The 20,930-nt window shown below is 45.6% G+C and overlaps 1 protein-coding gene across 1 annotated transcript in view; it reads right to left on the bottom strand.

Moving 5' to 3' along the window:
• Positions 1-20,930, bottom strand: part of TCF3 (transcription factor 3) — a 77,030-nt gene that overhangs the window by 21,030 nt on the left and 35,070 nt on the right. Inside the window, exons 4-8 of the mRNA XM_074202223.1 lie at positions 12,205-12,281; positions 11,435-11,622; positions 6,245-6,391; positions 2,819-3,015; positions 2,446-2,594 (exon numbers count right to left, since the gene is read on the bottom strand). Coding sequence (XP_074058324.1) covers positions 2,446-2,594; positions 2,819-3,015; positions 6,245-6,391; positions 11,435-11,622; positions 12,205-12,281 — 758 coding nt within the window. The remainder of the gene's footprint in view (positions 1-2,445; positions 2,595-2,818; positions 3,016-6,244; positions 6,392-11,434; positions 11,623-12,204; positions 12,282-20,930) is intronic.

Raw genomic sequence — 20,930 nt, 5'->3', positions numbered from 1 at the left:
CCTCTCATTTCTCCCAAGTCTACTCTGACCTCTTCTCATGGATGCCCAGGTGTGACATCGGGCGGAGCCCCTGAAACGAACCCAAAGACCATCTCAGCCTATGTGATACTAGGGTTAATTACCCAGTCAATTAACCAAGGAAGTTGGAGGGTCTTCTCTATTCAGAGTCTGAAGAGGTCAGAAATTATGGGGCAAAACTAGCTCTAAGTGTCCAATTCCTGCCCCCCACCCTCTACTCTTCCCTCCCCCCTCCCATCCCCCTGCTCAGTCAACTGGGGCCTGAAGTCTTCCTAGGAGGTGAGAGGAAAGGGAGAGCTTTCTGCCTCCCCCCAAGTCCTGACCAATGAGGAAGAGAAATGACTGACCAAAGTCCAGTTACCTCTGTTCAGGGACCACTTGCCCAGGCTCTGAATCTCCACCTGAGCTCCCCTCCAAGAGAAGGAGCTGTGTGGCCTTTGCTGAACCTCAGAACACAGGGGCTTGAGGCCCCCAATAGGAAAGTGGGACATCAGAGATGGCCTAGCTCAACAGAATGGTGTGAGCAGCCATGCTGTCCAGGCTGCCACTTATGTGGAGGAATGGTCCCCCGGCTTCTGCCCAATCACTTTCAAAGACAGGAAGCTCACTAGCTCACAAAGCAGCCAAACATCCTGTCCTTGCGGTGTTAGCCCCTTCTTGGGGTGAGAGGAATCATTTTACAGAGATGGGGGAGAAAGTTGGGGGGGGGGGAAGAAGACAAGGACCCAGAATGTCTGATGATTGCCTGGAAGTCTAAAGGCAAGTGGGATTCACCCCAAATCCACTCCTCTCTCCTATGCCACACTGACCCCTGAATGTGGGGTCTGAGTCATGTCCCCAACGCCAAGTTCCCTTAGGAAGAGGGAGAAGGGGCACCTGAGAAAATTGAGGGGGGTGGAGTTCAGACTTGGGGGAGTAAGGAGAGGGGCAGGTTTTCCTGCTCAAGGATCCATTTGAGACATAGCCAGCAAAGAAAGCTCCTATTTTCCCAGCAATTAAAAGCCTACAAAATGCTTTTCCTAAACAGCTCTGGGAGGTAAAAGTCATAAGCTCTGAACATCAGTAAGTCTATCAATATCAGTCCATGAGCTTGGATGATTAATTTGGGTAAGATATTCCTGTTTTTTGAGCCTGTTCAGTTGTGTCTGACTTTACGTGTCAGTTCACAGGGTCTCCTTTGCTAAGATCCTCAGGTGTTTACCATTTTCTCCTCCAGTAAGTTCCCATTTTACAGATGACAAACTAAGACAACTAATAATGACAACATGGAGTGGTGCTAGTGCCAGTCTTCATGTCAGGTATATCTGGGTTCAAGTCTTGCCTCTGACACCTTTTTTTGTGACTCTGGGTAGAGAATCGGATCTTGGAAGACATCTTATTCCATCTCCCTCTCCCCACCACTTTTCATAGGTCTGGATCCCCCTATCTTGCCCAGACTAGAATCAAAAAAGCCATCCGTGGGTCCAATTTCACCTCATTGGACTGCTCGACACCCCCCCCCCCCCACTCCAGGGGACTTCATTATCCTTGGCGCAGTTCATTCTTCCCCAGTTTGAGGAATCCCACTAGCCACAGGCTAGAGGGGATCCCAGACAAGTTCACCAACCATGCTCAGCCAAACCTATCGTTTTGTAATTGAAGAAAGTGAGGCCCAGAAAGGTTCTCCAACCTGCTCAGTTTCTCAGAACCTAGCAGAGATTAGAGGAACCCACTCCTCTGACTTTGGCACTGGGATTTGTGGCTGTCCTGACTCTTGCCCCAAGCAGCTTGCCAACTGAATGCCAATCTATACTGGCAAAGGGTGCTTAACAACTGTGAGTTCTTTATATAACAATGCAATCACAGGACTGATCCCCCCCCAATTAGTTAATATTGATATATTGATAATGATATATAGTAATAATCAGAAGTGGGTTTTGTGTTTTTTTTTATAATAATCAAGGCCTTTTTGGGTAGTGACATACCTATCTACTCTTTGGGTCCATCTTACCTGTCTCTGTCTAGCCATCCCCACCCCCAAATTTATCAGAGGTGCTCTGTGGACAGGAGAGAGCTGCCTCCATCAGGAAGTAAGGACCAGACCCAAGTAAAATAATAAAGAAATAAAGCCATCAGGGCCTTATCTTATCTATTTTCCCAAGAGCCTAATGTGCCTGGGCCTTAGCCAGTGGGAGGGGAGAAGAAGGGGCAAAGGGAGGGGGATGGGAGAGGAACTGATCCCCTACTTCTTCAGCAACAACACACCCCCTGATACTGTGTGGGAAGCAAATTTGTTTTTACCGTTTTGAAAGCTGGAAGTCGATGGAGTGTTTAAAACTGACTGGGCAGATTTGCATTTTTAAGTGGCTAGGGGGGGGTTGTGGGGTGCAGAATGGATTGCTGGGAACTTGGTTTATGATTCCTGCCGACCTAGTGTCAGACACATACCGCCGCCACAGTTTTACTGTGCAGCTCTGTACCCTGAACCCAAGTCTGGCTTGGTTCCTGGGTGGGGTGTTGGGCTTGGGGCAAGGTGCCGGCACCCATAAACTGCTCCCATTGATATGGCCTTTCGCTGAAATCCCAGCTCCCACCCTCTTAGCAGAGGGAAAAGAATATAGGATTTAGAAGTCAAAAGAACATTCCTTATACTGCTGTGGGCGAGTTGCTGAATCTTGTGGAGCCTCAGTTTCTCCATCTGAAAAATGGGAGGTATGTGACCTGAGTGGTTGTCAAAAGAAAATCAATAATGCTCTCTATCTGGTATCTTTCACCTCCTTCTTCACTGTAAATGCTTCAACCTGATTTCAGACAAGGTTACCCATCACAGAGAGAAGAGGCACTTCCCAGGTTGCCATGTGCTCTGGGGCACCTGCTTCCATCATCTGCAGGACCAGCTTGTCCCTGGGCTCCCCCCAACTCTGACAGGCCCCAGCAGGCCCAAGAATAGCAGCAAAAGTACCACAAAGGCTCAGAGTAGAGCCAAGAAAGACCTCCAAAGTCTGATCCATCTCTCCCCTTTAACAGACAAGGAAACTGAAGCCAAGAGAAGTTAAGTGGCCAGCTCAAAATCCCATCATTAGCTAAGTATCAGAGAAGAATCTGACCCCAGATCCTGATTTTCCCAGTGTAGCACACGACTTCTCACAGGTAGCAATAATTCACACTTCTATAGTGCTTTGCCAAGGTTTGTAAAGTACCAGATTCACAACATCATTATGAGTTCAAGGATGATCCCCATTTTACAGATGAGGAAACAAAGACTGAGAGATCAAATGACTGTACCATCATCACACACCTGAAGTTTAATCTGAGGCCTAGTACCCTGAACTATCCATAACACTGTCCTGCCTATAGTCTATGCTCCAGGGTCCCTGCCAACTCTTAATATTCTGTGAATCAAGGTCTCTCCAAACTAGGAATTCTGTGTTCTAGATCAGGGCTGTCCAACCTTACATTTAAAATTTTTTACTGAAACAATAAGCAATATATTTGATTTGCCATCTTAGTGAGAGCCCTGCAGCAGCTCAGCTTCATTTTCATTTACTAAAGCATTTAGTAAACCCACAGGTGGGTCACACTTTGGACGCCCTGTTCCTAGATTTTAAAATCTCTCCTAGCTCTGACATTCTATGCTTTCAGAGTCCCAGGTAGGGGGTTTGGGGAGGGGTACATAGTATAAAAAAACTCCAGAGGTGCCCCTGGGGCAACAAGACACACAAGGGGTGGCTAGGTGGTAGAGTGGATAGACCACTGGCCTTGGAGTCAGGAGGACCTGAGTTCAAATTCGGTCTCAGACACTTAATAATTACCTAGCTGTGTGGCCTTGGTCAAGCCACTTAACCCCACTGCCTTGAAAAATCTAAAACGACACAACAAGACTGTCTCTCTCTCTCCCTTATCTCAGGGTCTCTATAGGAGTCCTTTCTGGTATCCCCGGCCACTGCAGCAGCCTTGCACAATGACTTGTTCACAGTAGGCACTTCATAAATGCTGGCCAATTGATCGACTTAAGGAAAATGACCAAGTGTGACTTGGCTGTTTCTTCAGAGTTGCTGAGCATGGAAAAAAGAAATATAAGCTGTAAGAGCTAGGAAGATAGAAGAAGAGAAAGGGTTAGAAAGGAGAGAAAAATATGTATTTTTGTTGTCATTTTAGTCACACCCAACTCTTTGGGACACCATTTGGGGTTTTCTCAGCAAGGATCCTTAAGTGGTTTGCCATTTCCTTTCCAATTGGTTTCACAGATGAGGAAACCGAGGCAACCAGGGTGAAGTGACTTGCCCTGAGTCATACAGCTAATAAGATTGAGGCTAGATTTGAGTTCAGGAAGATGAGCCTTCCTGACTCCAGGCCCAGCACACTGTCCACTGCACCACCTAGCTAAAGGATAGAGGTAAGTACATAGACATTTGATAGCTGACTGGCTACATATAGATCATTTACTAAGCACCTACTATGGGCACTGCTAAGTGCTAGGGCTAAAGCTTACTTCAAGATACAAACTCAAGAAAATGAGACATCTGCCCTCAAGTAGATTATTCTAATAGAATAGCCAAAATGAAAAGGGGATCTGGACAGTGGAGAAAGGGGACAGGAGGGTCAGTTTAATCCCTAATCATTTTCTATGGTGGAAAATTGAGACCCAGGATCACACTAGTAATTAATTCATGGCAAAGTTCTTGAGAGCCAGACCAAGAGGATACCTTGTCCTTCCCCTCTGGGTGATAATGTCTCAAAGAAATTGGGTACTCAAATGAGCAGAGAAAAAAAATCTGAACCCAGGGCTTGTGACTCAAAACGCAATGTTCTTTTCTCCACAGTGTCACCACTATGGCCTCCTCTCAACTTCTAAGACTCCATAGACCTGCCGGCCCTGGGAATACCTCAGCAGCCCAACTCCCTGGGCTCTCATTTTCCATCAGAAGAATGACTAACTTCCTGCCCCTATGTCCCTCTGGAACAGAAACCCAGTTACCACACCTTAGACAGGCTGGGGTACACAATGAGAAGATTGCTGAATTCTGAGTCAAAACACCTCGGTTCAAATCCTACTTCTGCCCCCTTGTTAGAGTGACCACAGGCAGGTCACATAATTTGTCTGGACTTCAGTTTCTTCCTCTATAAAATAAGGGGACAAGACCTGGCTCGCCTAAGTTCCCAGCTAGCTCAGAGTCCAGCTAAATCCTATGAACCACCTCTGGGTGAGAGAATCAAGTTTTGGATCCCTGCAAGTCCTATCCATTTTACAGATGAGGAAATTCAGAGAGGGGAAGGGATTTGCTCCATCATGTTGTTGTGTCATTTCAGTCTGTCTGACTCTTTGTGACCCCAACTGGGGCCTTCTTGGCTAAGATCCTGGAGTGATTTGACATTTCCTTCTCTAGATCATTTTACAGATGAAGAAACTGAGGCAAACAGAATGAAGTGACTTTGACCAGGGTCACCCAACTACTAAGCATATGAGGTCAGATTTAAACTTAGGTCTTCCTGACTCCAAACTCAGAGTTCTATGGACTGTGCCACTTAACTATCCCCCTTTCTTAGTCACACACAGAGAGTCGAGGGCTTAATCAGAACTAGAACCCAGCTCTTTTGACTTTGAGGCTGTTAGGTGAGAGGGGAGAGAGCACTAGGTCTGTAGTCGGGAAGACCCAAGTTCAAATATGATTTTAACTTTCAATTTGGGTGACTTGAATTAGTCACTTAATCTATTTGTCTTCGTTTCCTGAAGTGTAAAAATGGGGAGAATAGACCCTACCTTACAGGGTAGTTTTGAGGAAATGAGATTAATATTTATAAAGCACTTAACAGAAGCTATGTTTATCCCCTCTCTAATTCCTGGGCCCTTTCCACTTCATGGCATTGGATCCTGTGTATCAGACAGTCAGGGATGTCAGGGAACATTCCCAAATACCTTGGGAGTTAGGACAAGGCAATGGAAAAGTGGGGGGTTCACCTTGGTCAGGTCCCCAACCTCTCTGAGCCTCCTCTTCCTCCTCCATTAACTGCAGAGGTTTGGATTGTGATCTCAATATCCTCTGTCCCTCCCAAATCTAAATCCAAGCATCATGATGCTCTTTTTCTGGTCTTCTTTCCCACTCCCCTCAGACTCAGTTTCTAACTTAAGAAAGATGACAAGGCCAAGAGCAGTTATGTGGGCTCTACCGATGCATCACCGCAGGAGAGCAGGTGTGGCCATGGCTCTGGGGGCCCTGGGGAACCTGAGGAAAGAGGGAGGGGATACCACACACGGCTAGCCTCCAACTGCTCCATCCATGGGGTCTCTTGAGGCTCCTCTTCCCTTCTCTTTCTGCTCCCTGGGGTCCTGAACTCCAACAAACTGAACTTGTACACTAGGAGCTGGGCTGAGCCCTCCTGGGAGCCCCTAGGCCTGTAAAGGTGGCGCCAAAAAGGCCTGGAGGGGCTTAGGGATTCGATTAGTTGGTGCCCGGCTGGGGGAGGGAAGGAGTGCCTGAGACTCTCACACCCAGATAGAAATAGCCACTCTCCTTAATATTTTTTTTTTAAGAAAAAGATGTAAAGATGTGACTATTGACAACCGAGGCTCTACGGGCAGATTAAGCCATTGTCCGGGACGCACCCCATTCGTTGCTGTGCACAATACACACAAGATTAGAAACCTGCCTCTGAAAAGAAGCTAATTACTAGAAATAATTAACTAGAAAGAAATCTGTTATGGTTTATCAGTTTCCCTGCTGTTTAAAGCGTCCTGTTCCCTCCTCCCCACCCCCTACCCTCCTGCCGCCACCGGGGAGGGGACGCCATCAGGGTGACAGATTTCAAGGATTCAGGCTTTTTTCTCTGAAGAAGGAAAATTCCCGTCACAGTGAATGCACATGTGTGTGTTTGGGTCAGACTGTGTTTGGGAATAGTTCAGGGTCTGTGAGACCAAGGCATATGTAAGTCAGTGTGTGTGCCCACAGATAGACCAGTGTTGAAGGTGTCTCCAGATCAAGCCCAACCTGTGCAGGAATGAAATTTGGAGGGGAAGAAGGTAATACTCAGGGTGCTAGGTTCTATCAAAAAGTCCTGACCTATCAAGCCTCCCTTGGGTCAAATAATGGCCATCCCAAGTAATAGCTGAGGGGCAGCTAGGTGGCCCAGTGGATAGAGCACCGGCCCTGCAGTCAGGAGGACCCGCGTTCAAATCCGGCCTCAGACACTTAATAATTACCTAGCTGTGTGGCCTTGGGCAAGCCACTTAACTCCATTTGTCCAAGCAATAGCTGAAAAACACAACCCCCCCCCCCCCAAACCAAAAATACAAGGGCTAGCTGACCTGTCTTAAGTAAATAGTAAACCACTGCCCTTTGTCTGAGAGTCTGCTTTCTCATCTCTGAAATGAGGCTATCAATTGGGGTTCTCTACATGAAGAAAGCACGGGAATGAATATTCTTGGCAAAGCAAGAACAGAGGCTGTCCCCTCTTCTAGAATCCAATTCAATTCAAGTGAATTTGCATCCTCGACCCGGCTCTACTCAGGGACTGGCAGCACCTCTGTAGCAGGCCCCTTGTCACATCACTCTTCCCAGGTCCCAGATCCTGCTCTTCCCCAACCAGTCCACCCTGAGGTTTCCCAGCAGGATCCTTGGAAGAAAACAGACCTAAGGGATGGATCAGAAGGAAAACTGGGAGCCCAGAGAGAAGAAGCAATCATTCTGTTTGTCCTAACAGGGGATTCTGTACAGTCAGAGCCAGAAGCCTTTTCTTCCTGCATTCAAATCGGGTTTCAGACATTATGTGACCCTGGGTCACTCTGTTGCCTCAGTTTCCTTATCTGTTAAATGAGCTGGAGAAGGAACTGGCAAATCAGTTTAGTATCCTTGCCAAGAAAATCCCAAATGGGGTCACAAAGCCAGTCTTGACCCAACAAACCAACTGAACAACTCTAGTCAGAACAGTTGAACTTGGAGGGACATCAGTGAGGACCAAAGCTCTCGCTTCTATAGGGTTTTGAGTTTCTGACAATGACCATGAGTAAGTAGTGTTAGACCTGTTTTAGACAGAAACCTGAGAGGAAAAGAGCTACTCATGAACAAAGAGCTACCAAACCCTGGCTCAGCCACTTAACTCTCCATGTGACCTTTTGTCAAGCCATTTCCCCTTTCTCGTAAGCCTCAATTTCTTTCTGTAAATGAAGGAAGGACCTCAAAGGTCCCTCTAGGTTTAAATCCTTTGAAATCGTCCGAGTTCTTTTCCTTTCCCTAACAAATGACAGAGCTAGAGGTTGAACTCGGGTCTCTTGGCCCCAAGGTAAAGGCTGTTTCCAGAACACAGGAGGCTCAGAGCAGTCCAGGAATAGTGACACGTCTGTCTCTGGGGACCCAGGAGGTGTGTGCTGTGACAAACAACTGCCTCAAACTAGGAAACAGGAGCCCTTGGCCTGTTGCTGATTTAAAACATGATCTTGACATTCTTCTCTCCTTCTATGGGACTCAGTTTCCCCTTCTGTAAGATGGGAATGAGTAAAGGGTTGTGATGAGAGGCAGAAGGGAGGGTGGATGTAAAAAACCTGCCAAAATAGGAGGGATTCTATCAACCATTGCAGCAGACAAAGAAGCAAGACCTTAAGGTTAGGGGCTGGTCTGGGTTATGGTCCTTCAGGCTCTGACCTCTCCCTCTGATGCTCCCTGAGAGGCCTTCAGTCCTGTGCTGGCGCCACAAGTCCCCAGCTCTTCCCAGGAGGAGTAGAACGGATGGTGTTATTAGATGTGATTATCATTACTGCATTATACTTATTAATACACTCCCACAAGGGGACCTCCTGGGAGCTTGGTCACCATCACATCACCAGCAGCCACTGTTTCTTCCCAAGGGGTTCTCTGCCTCAACTCTTGTTTGGGCCCAATCAATAGTGCTACCCTGACTTCTCCAAAACTTGGGCTCAGGTTGGGGGAAAACTCCAGCACTGCCAAAGAGCTTGTTGCTCTAAGTGCAGCTCTGCAGTTGACTTCTGGTTCCCTTGGGAAAGTCATTATTCCTTCTGTGCCTGCCTCAGTTTGCTCATCTTTAAAATGAGAGATCACAGAATAGTAAGTTTATGATGTGAAAGGATTTCCAGGTCCAAAATACCTAGCCCTTTTATTTTACAGATGAAGAAACCGAGGTCCAGGGAAGTAAAAGTGATGTGTCTAAGGAGATAAGATTTGAATTCAGGTTGTCCAGCACAAGAGCTGGTCTTCTTTTTCACACAGCTCTGACAGTCTATCCTCTAAGGAATCTCCCAGCTCTGATGTCCCATGTTCTAAGGGCTCTTCCAGCTTTGATATCCTGTGTTCTAAGGCCCCCTCAGCCTGACATTCTGTTTTCTAAGGTCCCTGGCACCCTGTTCGGACATTCTCTGTTCTAAGGGCCTTCCCAGCCCTAACATTCTATGTTCTAAAGGCCCTCCTAGCTTGGGTACACTGTGTTCTAAGGTCTCCTCAGCCCTGACAAAATGTTCTAAGGTTTCCCCACTCTGCTCTGACAGTCTCTGTTCTACAAACCATCCCAGCCCTAACATCCTGAGTCCTCACGCCCTCCAACCTCTGACATTTTGTGTTCTAAGGCTCTCTCCCACCCTTAATGTTTGATGGTCCCATAGGAGGTCCCCTGGAAACAGTCTGGTTTAGAATTAATGACCGTGCACCTATCAAAGAAGAATGGAGCCACATGTGAGGAGACTTGGAGCATTGGAGCAGAAAAAGGGCAAATGTGATTACTTCAGGGGTGAGTGAAAAGCCCATGGGGGTTACATTCTGATGGGGAAACCCTGAGAGCAGTTTGCCAGTCCCTGTTGGTTCTTGATCCTTTATCACCTGAGTCTACCTGGGTCTCTCTCACTGTAGCATCCCAGTTACACAATCAGCCTCAACCCCATCTCCATCCTACATTGGGTAAAGCTTGGGAAATGAAACTGTCTCTCAGTGGGGTTCCAAGGTCAAGGGAGGAGAAACAAGAAACTTTAGCTCAGTTTGTTAAGTCAATCACATAGACCCTCAGAACTGGAAAAAACTGGAGTGAACGTCTAATCTGATTCATCCCTGAGTAACAGTCCTTTTTACTGTATTGGCCAACAAACCGCCATCTGACTTCTTACATGAACACCTCCAGTCAAAGGATCCTCACTATATTCTGAAGTCATCTACTCCAATTTTGGATAACTCTCATTGACATGATGTTTCTGCTTATATTTGGTCCAATTCACCATACCTAAGCAAATATCACTTTGACAGCATCCCCAACAAGAGGCAGATGGTAGCACAGTGGATGGAGCCCTGGGCTTGGCGTCAAGAAGGCTCAAGTTCATATCAAATTCTTAGCAGTGTGACCCTCTGCTTGTCTCAGTTTCCTCATCTAGTAAATGGGGATCATAATGGCACCCACCTCAGAGTTGCAAGATAATATAACAATGTGTGCTTAACATCATAAATACTCATTCCCCCTCTCCCAATAGGTTCTAATGTCCAGACCAATTATAAAGAACATACTAGCAAGAGAGGTCAGAGGCGAGAAGGGCAGAGAGAGAGAAAAAGAGAGAAAGATAACCTATACACAGAGAAAGTCAACACAACAGTTCTCAAGCATGTCTTCCAGTCACCTCCCTAGTGGAGGATAATTAAATCCTGCCTGGTCCAATCTGACAAAGCCTCTGAATTGCTCTGTCAAACCCAGGCCTGGGGGACAAGACTTCTGAGTTCAGTTCCCAGTATAAAGTCTAGCCTGTTGCAGCTAGCCCTAAGATGTTGCCCCATCTCTATTGCCTTCTGCTAAGGAGGAATATATGGAGCCTGGGCAAGGAAGGGAACCTAGGATGGGAGTCTCCTGGCCTTAATGATCTCCCATATGAATTTTATTATTTTTCCTAGAGCTATGAAATTTTCTATTGGTAGTATAATAAAGCACTGAATAAGCTTTAAGCATTTTAATTTTAACTTAAGTTAAATAGATAGTAATGCCATTTTTATATTGGCTCAACCTACACATGAGCAATTAATGTTTTTACAGTTATTTTGGCTCTTCACTTCCTATACCTTGAATAATTGTCCCCAATCTGTATCTGTTGAATTCCAATTTACCCTTCCTTTAAAGGTCACCTTCAATATCATCTCCTCCAGGAAGCCATTTACGTTTGGAGGAAGTCCCCTTAAACTTTAAACAACACTATTTTTACCTCCTACAATATATTTAGTATCTATAAGCTGTTATAGATCAGTCCTCTAAGTTGGCAAATTGTGGATTCTATGAGCACACAAGGACTATGTCTTGTTTTAACTCTGCATTTCTCCCAGTATCCAGCACAGTATTCTACACAGGATAGACATTTAATAAATGTTTGTTAACGAAAAAATAATTGGAGCCAGTCGTCTATAAATCAGAGGGCTCCACCTTGAAAGTTCTGGGTAGGAGTCGATAGAACTTCATTCATGAAAACTCTGAAGTGAACTTGTTTAGGATGGAGACTCTCCTATCTAGGGGCTGAACCATCTCCCTCAAAGTAGACCATCTCCCCGGCCCCAGGCACTCACCTACAAGTCCAGATCCCAGGAATGATGTTGAAGATATGCTATTGTGAGAGGGGAGGTCTCGGGGCTCTGTATAGTGAGAACCTTCACTGTAGGCCTGGTTTGGGGTGGTGGGGTGGGGTAGGAGTGGGGAAGACAAGGGATAGGAGAGAGAGAAAGAAGATTCTGTGAGAATCACATAGACAGATACATGTTTGGTCAGTCTCAAAGACAGTTGGGGAAGTTGGGAGTAACCAGGCACTTAATCAAATCTTTTTTAAAAAAACATGTTTCCTTTAGAAAGGAAAATGGGAGGAGAAAGGTTGGAAGACTCCCAAAGTTAGTCTTAAGTTATGACACAGATTTGCTTGGTAACCTTGAGTAAAGTCACTGAACATCTTTTGACCTCGTTTTCTTCTTTAGCCTATTGAGGGAAAAAAGTGGAAGAATCCCTTGTCCACCTCCCAGGGATGTGTTTAGTATGGGACCATGCTTTAGCTAGAATTAGGACCAATCTCCAAATGGGCTTGTACAGATCAAACAAAGGCCAGCTGAAGTGGGAGAAGCCTGGAAATTATGAACCATTAGAACCCCAGGGGACCTTGGGAATGGGGGTTCAATCCATGCAAGACAAGAGAAAGCTTGCTGACATGGAAGCCAGTGGTCCTGAGAAACTGAGTCACATCAGATAGGGACTTACCCTTCCTTGGTCAAATGAGGAATTGATTTGATCTCCTGCTGTTCCCCATGACCCAGAGCCTGTTCTCTCCTCCAAACCTACCAAAGGGGAAGGAAAAAAGGAAGAAAAAGGGTTATCTTCAGTATCATAAGTTTCTATTTTCAAAGTTCTCGCTTGAGGCACTGATTCCCCACCTAATATGGCCTGAGTCCACCCCCAACATGTCCAGTAATAAGTAGAGCTGGTTGTCCGGTAGTATTGCAATCAAACTGGACCACCAGCCATTCCTCAGCTCCATACTTTCTCTCACCCCTGTGAGCTCACCCAAATTACTTTGCCTCAATTGATTCTTTGTTTTCTTTTAAGGCTCAACTCTCTGCTGACATTCCTGACAATGTACATATCTGTTTAACTGTATAACTATTGTATCCTCCCAATAGAACGTAAGTTCCTTAAAGGCAAGTCTTTGTGACTCAAGAGCCTGGCAGTGTATAACACACAGTAGCTATTTAATAACATTTTAAAAAACTGAATTTAAATCAAATGCTTCCCAATTTTTTATAGTAGCAAAGAATTGGAAACAAAGTACAAGCCCAACACTGAGGGTGGATAAACAATTTGTTGGGTATGGATATAATGAAATATTATTACACCTTAAGAGACAATGAATATGAAAACTACTGAATCATAGGAAGAGTTCTATAAACTGATACAAACTCAAGTAAGCAGAACCAGGGGAAAAAAGACACAATTATTACAATGAAAATAAAAAGAACAAAAATCCTGAATTCAATGAAATTACAATAACCATGTTTAATCCCAAATAAAAGAGCTATATCAACTTCCGTTTTTTTGCAGAAGTAGGAGACTAGGAGTAACAAATATCCTACCTACTATCAATTTGCTTGAGAAACTGGTTAGTTTTCTGTTCTCCCTTCTTGTCCTTTTTTAATTTTTCCCCCTTTTTACACTATATAAGTTCTTCAGGAATATATATATATATATATATATATATATATATATATATATATATATATGGGAAAGTAATTTAAAATGAAAATTATCATTTTTTTAAATTGGTGGATCGCATTTGCACAACGTTCAAAAGCACTTTCGAAGCTATATTTCTAAGAACCCTGTTAAACAGATCAGCAAAGCAAGGATTAATCTTTCCCATTTCATAGCTGAGGACCCTGAGGCTCAAGATAGCTTGCATGTCTATAGTCCTTAACAGATTTCAAGGATTTCTGATTACAACATCCCAGTAAGAAATTTTAACAAGGCTTACTCTCTGTTTCACAGATGAGAATACTGAGGCTTACCGAGAGGTGACACTCCCAATGTACTTTAAGAGATTTCATTACAACCTCCCAATGAGGTCATGAGTATAATTATCAGTCCCTTTTTAGAGATGAGAAAATTTAGGTCCAAAGCAGGAAATGGTTTGCTGCACATCCTTCAACAATTGAGTAGCAAGAAAGTGGACCCAAATCCAGGCTGCCTGATAGTCAAACCAAGTCTATCTTTCTACTGTACTTTGGTGACTCTGTACCTGAACTAATCATTCAGAGCCCCGATTAAAGACCAAAGAACATTTTCAATAGAATTCTAGGTCAAGAGTTCTTGAGTTTCTGCCCCTGGTGGGGGTAGGGTGGGGCAAAGCACGCCAGTGTCAGACAAATGGGCCCCTGACTGGTCTTGAGGCTACAAGTGCTGCTTCAATTCCCCATATTGTGTTTTCATGATTTGGAGCAATGGGAAAGCACAGGAGGGAAGGGGGTGGGGAAAGGAGAAAGGGAGGGAGAGATAGCACATATATGTAGTGTGGAGTGGGGGGAGGGCAGAATTTGCTTTCTTGGCTGGCTCAGAATCTGCCTTCAGGTCCCAGCCTCCCACCACCATTTACCAGGGCTACCACCACACCCGGGGCGCTTAGCAAAGATAAGCAGCAGGATGATACTCCAAGATCCTGGCTAGCCTTTTCTTCTTGTTAGAGTCTGTTTTCAGGAAAAAAATCCTCCTGAGCATTTTTCTTCCTTTTTTTTCTATATGATGCTTCTTGTCCCCACCTCACCCTAATTCTTCTCCCTAAGAACACCTTTATAATTCCAAAATGGTAGGGACTGGATGAGACCCAAACAAAAAGAACAAGGGACATCAGAGTTGCAAGTACTTTTAGACTAGAAACATGGAACATCAGAAGCAGGAAGGACATTAGAATAGGGAATGAAGACTGTCATCAGTACTGGAAAGAAAGGTTGGTCTCTAGGTCTGGGCCTGGCTCTCCGAGCTTCCCTCCTCCCAAACTCTCCCAGGGTGGAGTCACAGCTGGGGCTGTGGGCAGTCCTGGGGGTCTTGTTATCAAACCCTTGTTATCACAGCACACATGGTAACGGTTGGTTAAAGAAAGGACTAGAGGACTAAGCTGCCAAAGAGGCTTTCTAGCTGTGGAGTTCAAGGTTCCATACACCATCCCCTTTCCTTTCCATCTGGAGATATATCTCCAGCCCTAAAATGACAGATTGGGAATGATATGCCCATTTCAGAGATGGAGAAATGGAGGACCAGGGTAGAAAAGGGATTTGACCAAGGTCATACTGAGTTGTCTGGTGACTCCTACTGGGGACCTCCACCCCTTATCTATAAAGTGAGGGTGCCTGACCCTTTGGACACTCTTTCTGACCCTCAGTGCTCAGCCTGCTCAGGAGAGAAAGCTCCCTGCCCTCTCCTCCCCTGGCAGCCGATTATCACAGCAAACACACTGGATCTGTCTCCCCAGCGCTGCTCACTGCTCATTTCACCAGAAACTTCTTTCAAATTACATCCTTCTATTTCGGTGCCTTTGTGTTAATCATTTCCCTAGAGAATTGGTGTTTAATTGCTGTCTAATTTGCATAATTATGCATATTAATCTCCCCACCTAATGAATATTCATACTTCTCATTTAGATTTTGTTTTCTAATCAAAAATTTCCAATGTGATTATGGTGCCGGAGCAGGATGGGGCGCTAATAATACTGCGGATACTGGGGGCCGCTGCCAATTCTCCCACCGCTGACTTCCCACAATCAGCTTTTGCTTTGCTTATGTCTTTTCTAAAGCAATTCACCCTCAGAAACCCAGCAAACACCCATCGAGGCAAAAGACAAAAGCCTCTGCTCCCTGCTCTCTTCAACCCAATCCCCCCCCCAAAAAAAACCCCTCAGTTGGGCCAGCCTCTCTGATTCTCCACCTTCCTTCTACTCCCTGACCTTGGGCTTTCTCCCTTAGTTCCCAATCCCTTAGCCGCCGCTCCCCCCCATTCGCTGGCTCCCTGTTCTAGCCTGCTTCCCTCAGCCCTTTCACCATTCTCTCCTCCAAGGGAGTGCTACTGGTCCAGGCCAAGTCCCTGGTCCAGAGCTAGAGGCCCCTAGGCCTTGTGCTGGAGGCTAGCTGTCAGGCTCATCTCTCACACCTGCTGCAGGTGCTGGCAGCTTGAACCACAGTCCTGGGAGGCTAGGACCCAACTTGCATTTTAAGAAGAGGAAAAAAAAAAAAGAACCTTTTCCCAAACCCAGCAGGCCTCCCTCCCTATTCAGATGGTACAAAAATAGGGACTTCCTCCCCCCACTCCCATTAATACAGTTATTAAAATCAAAACCCCCACAGATTAATTATGCATTTTAATAACTCAGGTCATGAATATTCATAATGCATTTCTTGCTCATGTTCTAATTAAAATGTACTAATAGAATAAGATGTAGCTGTCAGAGTGGAATTTTTTTTACTCTTTTTTTTTTCTTTTAATGCCAGCACTAAGGAGTGCTGATATATGATAATCCTTGGCTTGGCACAGCCCAGTCCAGACTCAGTACAAAGAATGGGTCTAGCTCAATGTGGGTACTCGTTTAAAGGCTTCCCACCTCATTGGGATGGTCATGATGCCTGCTGGGCTCTTCCTGTGGTAGGGTGACAGGGGGCTGAGGAGTCCCTGGTAACTAAGCTGACAGCTTCTAGCTTGGGGGAAGGGGCAAGGAAGGGACAAGAAAAAAGAATGAGGTTTACAGAGCAATCAATTTTTCTTTTTAAGGTTGCTGAGATGCCAGATGAGCAAATGTCTTGCTTGCCAATATCCAAGTCCACTTTGGTCTGGCTACGAGCCTGGAAGATGCCACCCGGCTCTGAGAAGCCAAACGTGCACTGACTGGGCTGGCTTAAGCTTCAGATCCTTGAAGTCTTGTCTGAGGTTGGTCCTTTAGCCAATGTCTACCTAAACAGGCCATGAGTCACAAGGGGGCCCAAATGTACCCACTCACCATTCCAGCAACTGCACAAGAAATCTCCTTGTCTCCTCTTTCAAAGAAAGGAGATGAACTAGAAAATATTTTACTGTTTCTTCCAGCTCTGACATATTCTAGAGCTCCCCTGCCCCTGACATTTTAAAATCGAAGTTCCTCTGACAGTCTGTGATCTATATGCCCTTAAATTTCAGACATTTTATAATGTTCTGTTTTAAATGATCCCTCTGAGTGATGACATCCTATGTTCTAAGATTGGGACCTGTCCCCCTTCTTTCTACTCACAAGAGACTGCCTCTCATCTTTTTTCTGTCTAGGAAGGCAGCTAGCTTCCTTATGAGTCTCCCTAACTTGAGTCTTTCCTCCCTTATCCATCTTTTACAAATTTACCAAAGTGATTTTCCTAAATCACAAGTCTCAAGTTGTCACTCCCTTCCCTAATGCCTCTAGGATTGTATCCAAAGTCCTCCATTTGGCATTTAGAGCCCTTCACAATTTGGCTTCAATATTGGACATTACTCCCTCTCCTTCAGTCAAACTAGGCTAATTGTTGTTCTGCATAAGTGACCCTCCATCTCCCATCTCAGAGCCTTAATCCATGCCTGGGATGATGCCTTTCCTCCTCATTGCTGCTTCCTAAAAACTCCCTTGTTTCCTTCAAAGCCCAGTTCAACTACCACATCCTATGAGAGACCTTTCTTGATTCCCCTCCCCACTCTGCTAGTGCCTCCCCCTTCAGGAACAGGGCCCATATTTATTTTGCATATATTCCCAAGTTCCCCTGATAGGATGCCAACACCCTGAGGGCAGGGTCAGCTTCATTTGTCTGTTCATGAAAAGCCTATCTCTCTCTCTTTCACACACAGGCACAGAATTTAGGTGCTTTAAGGCCTTCACTGCCACTAATTCTTTCTGAAGAGAAAGGAGACTGGAAATACCTGGACCCTTTCCCTCAGCTCCTTTCACATAGGAACAACAAATACTTGTCCAAAGCACTGAATGTCATCCTTTAGAATCACTCTCACCTCCAAAATCTCCTGTAGATTCCTGGGTGACATTCTGGGTCTTGCCTTGATCCTACTTGAAGCTTTCTGACTAACAGGTAATGGATGAGCCGATTTGCTGCTCTGATCCGTTCTGACCTGCTCTGACCACCAAGGCTATGTCTCCCCATTCATGCCCCCCCCAATTAGGTCAAAGGGGATTTGAAATTAAACAAATTAGGATCAGAGGATTTAGAGCTAATGTAGTCCAAATCTCTCATGGTACAGATGAAGATGTGGCTGAGACAAGTGACTTTTCCAAGGTCATCCAGTGAGTTGTAAGTAGCAAAGATAGGAAAGCAGGTATCCTCTCTCAATTGTTTCCCCTGAATGTTAGCCTTTGACATCTGTCAGACACAGACAGCTCTTTCTGCTCAGTCCTAAGTCCTGAAATTCTGGGATTCATATACCTCTCCTCCTCAAATCTGGAAGACACCCCACTAACCCTATAAAACTCAAGCTGATTTGAAATGAGTTCCCAAACCTGCCCATTCTCTTTTCTAGCCCATGTATCCAGTCCTGGGGTCAGTGTTGTGAGAATGACAAGACCAAGAAATCAATAGTCTCTACTGGGGGGGGGGGGGGAAGCGAGAGCATCCTCACAGAGAACAAAGAACAACCTTAGACCTTGCACACTAAGTGCCCAATGTCATGATAGAGACTGCAAGGTGACAGCCAGTGATCTCCACATCACTACATGTGTTCAAGGGGAGGCTGGACAAGCCCTCAGAGATACTACAGAAGGGACTCAGACTTCTATGTCTGAGTCTGTATCCCTGGGAGGTACCTTTCTCTCCCTGAAGAGATCCAAGGTCCGAAAGCAAGGGCTTCCTCCAAGGGCCATTTGGATATTTATAATTCCATTCGTGGGTCATACAAAATTATCAACTTAAAAATTCTAACCTTAAAAAGTTCCTAGATTTATTGAATTTCAAGTCCCTCCTACAGCTTAATCAGACCAAATGATTCATAGGCCTTGTACAGTCTAAGGGCAGGTGTTCTCCAGCTCCATTCTAGAGGGAGAAGTCTCTGTGTCCTTGTGGGGGGAACAAGGGGTAGAGAAAAGGGAGAGGAGATGTGTCAGGGGCTTCATTCCAAGGGGTCTAAGAGTTAACATTCTGCCTACTGGCTTTGGGAGGGACCAGCCAGCTCAGAAGAAGAAAGGGCAAGCTGAATGGCTGCACTATCACAAACCCCCTTCCTCTTCTACCTGGTTGCTATAATTACACATTTACATTATTTTTCCCACTATTGCTTCTCTTGTAGTCAATGGGCAAGCCTTGATAAAGCCTTGCCCGGGCCTGCCTTCAGGGCAGGGGAGCTCTAGAACATGGACTGTAAGAACTAGAAGAAACAGTAAAATATTTTCTAGTTCATCTCCTTTCTTTGAAAGAGGATACAAGGAGGTTTCTTGTGCAGTTGCTGGAATGGTGAGTGGATACATTCAAGCTTTGTATCCTAGATACCTCTATTATAGTCTGCTGGAGTCTATGGACCCTTCCTCAGAATTTGGGTTAGAAATAGCTGAAGAAAATAAAATGCTTAATTTTAACAAGAGATTAATAAAAGCAAAGCTGAAATTTTTCCTCCAACCAAATTCATAGAACACTTGAAATCTTTGCATAGATCTCTTGAGAGGGTTAAGAACCCCAGCTTTAGCTGAAGGAAACACAGTTAATTAACCATAGGCCAGTGTGGCTCTGACAGACTTGAGCTGGGCAGCACTGGGCTGGAGGAGTCCAAAGGAGAGGTAGTTGCCGGGGGGGGGTGGGGTGGGGTGGGGGGCACGCGCAGTTGGGCAGAGCAGGCCTCCCAGAGGCACTAGTACTTGAGTCAGGATAGAGATGAGGAGGGAGAAGGCTCTTTCAGTCGGATTATCTTGCTCTGGACCCTGAAGCCCACTCACTGGTCTCTCTTGAGGTAGCAGAATCAGAGACCTCTGCAAGGGGATAGATTCCAGGTTGCTTCAGCTATGCAGAGCCTTTTAGCTCATGGAGAATGGCAGAAGGGGAATCAGAGGGGTGAGTGGGGGGGTGTTATTTTGTTATTGGGGGATGACTTAAGAGCTAAAAGTAATCTTAAAGATTCTCTTATTTCCAACTTCACACTTTACCCAGAGGAAGACAGACCAAGGACCCACAGGGGGAAAGGGCAGAGTTTGGGCCTCTTGACCATAACGTCCTTCCTTAGACTTAATTTATATACAGTCTCCTGAGGAACCTCAGTGCAACCCTGCTGCCTCAATCTTGCCCCAGTACTAAATTAACCCTTTGTGTAGCTAATGCCAGCTCATACTTTCATAGTGCCTTGTAACTATTCAAAGTATTTTTATATCTATTTTATTTGAGCTGGACACCACCCGCCTCTAATTTGGGACATGGGGCAATTTCCCCACCTGCAAAATGGTGATACACCTGGGCTGCCTTCCTGGTAGTGAGATGGGAGCTGAGAACTTTGTAAGCTAGAATAGCTAGATATGTGGCCAGTGCTTCATTTTTCATACTAATCATCGTGTCCATTAAACAGATGAAGAAGATAGTGAGTTATTCAAAGTCAAAAAGTGGGCTCTCTCTTGGGCATTACCAATGATAAACAGTCATGGAATCACAGCATGTTAGCAACTGAGAGGTCCTTAAAATACAGAGGGTATAGGCTAAGAGAGACTTTAGAGAATAGAATGTCAGAGTGGGGAGGGCCCTTAGTACAATGGGATGTCAGTGCTGGAAAGAACCTTAGAGATTACTTAGTCTAATCTTCTGACATTACAGAAAGTTAAGGCTCAGAGAGGGAAAGTGATTTTCTTAGGTGGGGGAGGGGCCCACGGGGGCACAAGAGCACATTCACCCCTCAGCTCTCAGAGTTTTAACTGGCATACCACATTGATTTGGGAAACTAATGGGTTCCATTCTATAACCTCAAAAATGGATTTGCTCATCATGATACTCTGTTCAAAGCCTCAAATCTGCAGTCTCTGACCACAGTTACATAGATACCCAGAGTTTCCTATTCTGGTGAAAGGTTATTTGAGGATGCTGTCTGAAGGGAGCTCAGGCTAGAATCCTTGACTCCAGCTCTCAGGACCATCTCCTTCACTCTGAAATGCCAAGACCTCCTCCCTCCCCCACCCCATGTGTGATCTGGGGCACGGGGACAGAGGCCAGTAAAAGAAGGGCACCAACAAGCAGTGACACAAATAATGCTTCTCTCTGCTGTTGTCCTTGGCTCTTGTTGGCTAGTTGCATCACCCCTGTGGCATCCCCCGGCTGTGGGCTGACAGGCTCGCCTCCACAGGCTAGGTGAGGAAAGCAAGTGGTGGACAAAAGGCTCCTATGTCCTGCCCGGAGGTCAAAGGGTGACTTAGGGGGTGGGGCCCAGCCTGGGACCTCAGCCAGGTGGCCCTGCCAGCTCCTGAAAAGTTCCTCGGAACA

Source organism: Macrotis lagotis, chromosome X (genome assembly GCF_037893015.1).
Source record: "Macrotis lagotis isolate mMagLag1 chromosome X, bilby.v1.9.chrom.fasta, whole genome shotgun sequence".
In the NCBI taxonomy this organism is placed as follows: domain Eukaryota; kingdom Metazoa; phylum Chordata; class Mammalia; order Peramelemorphia; family Peramelidae; genus Macrotis; species Macrotis lagotis.
This window is presented reverse-complemented; position numbering and strand designations above follow the sequence as displayed.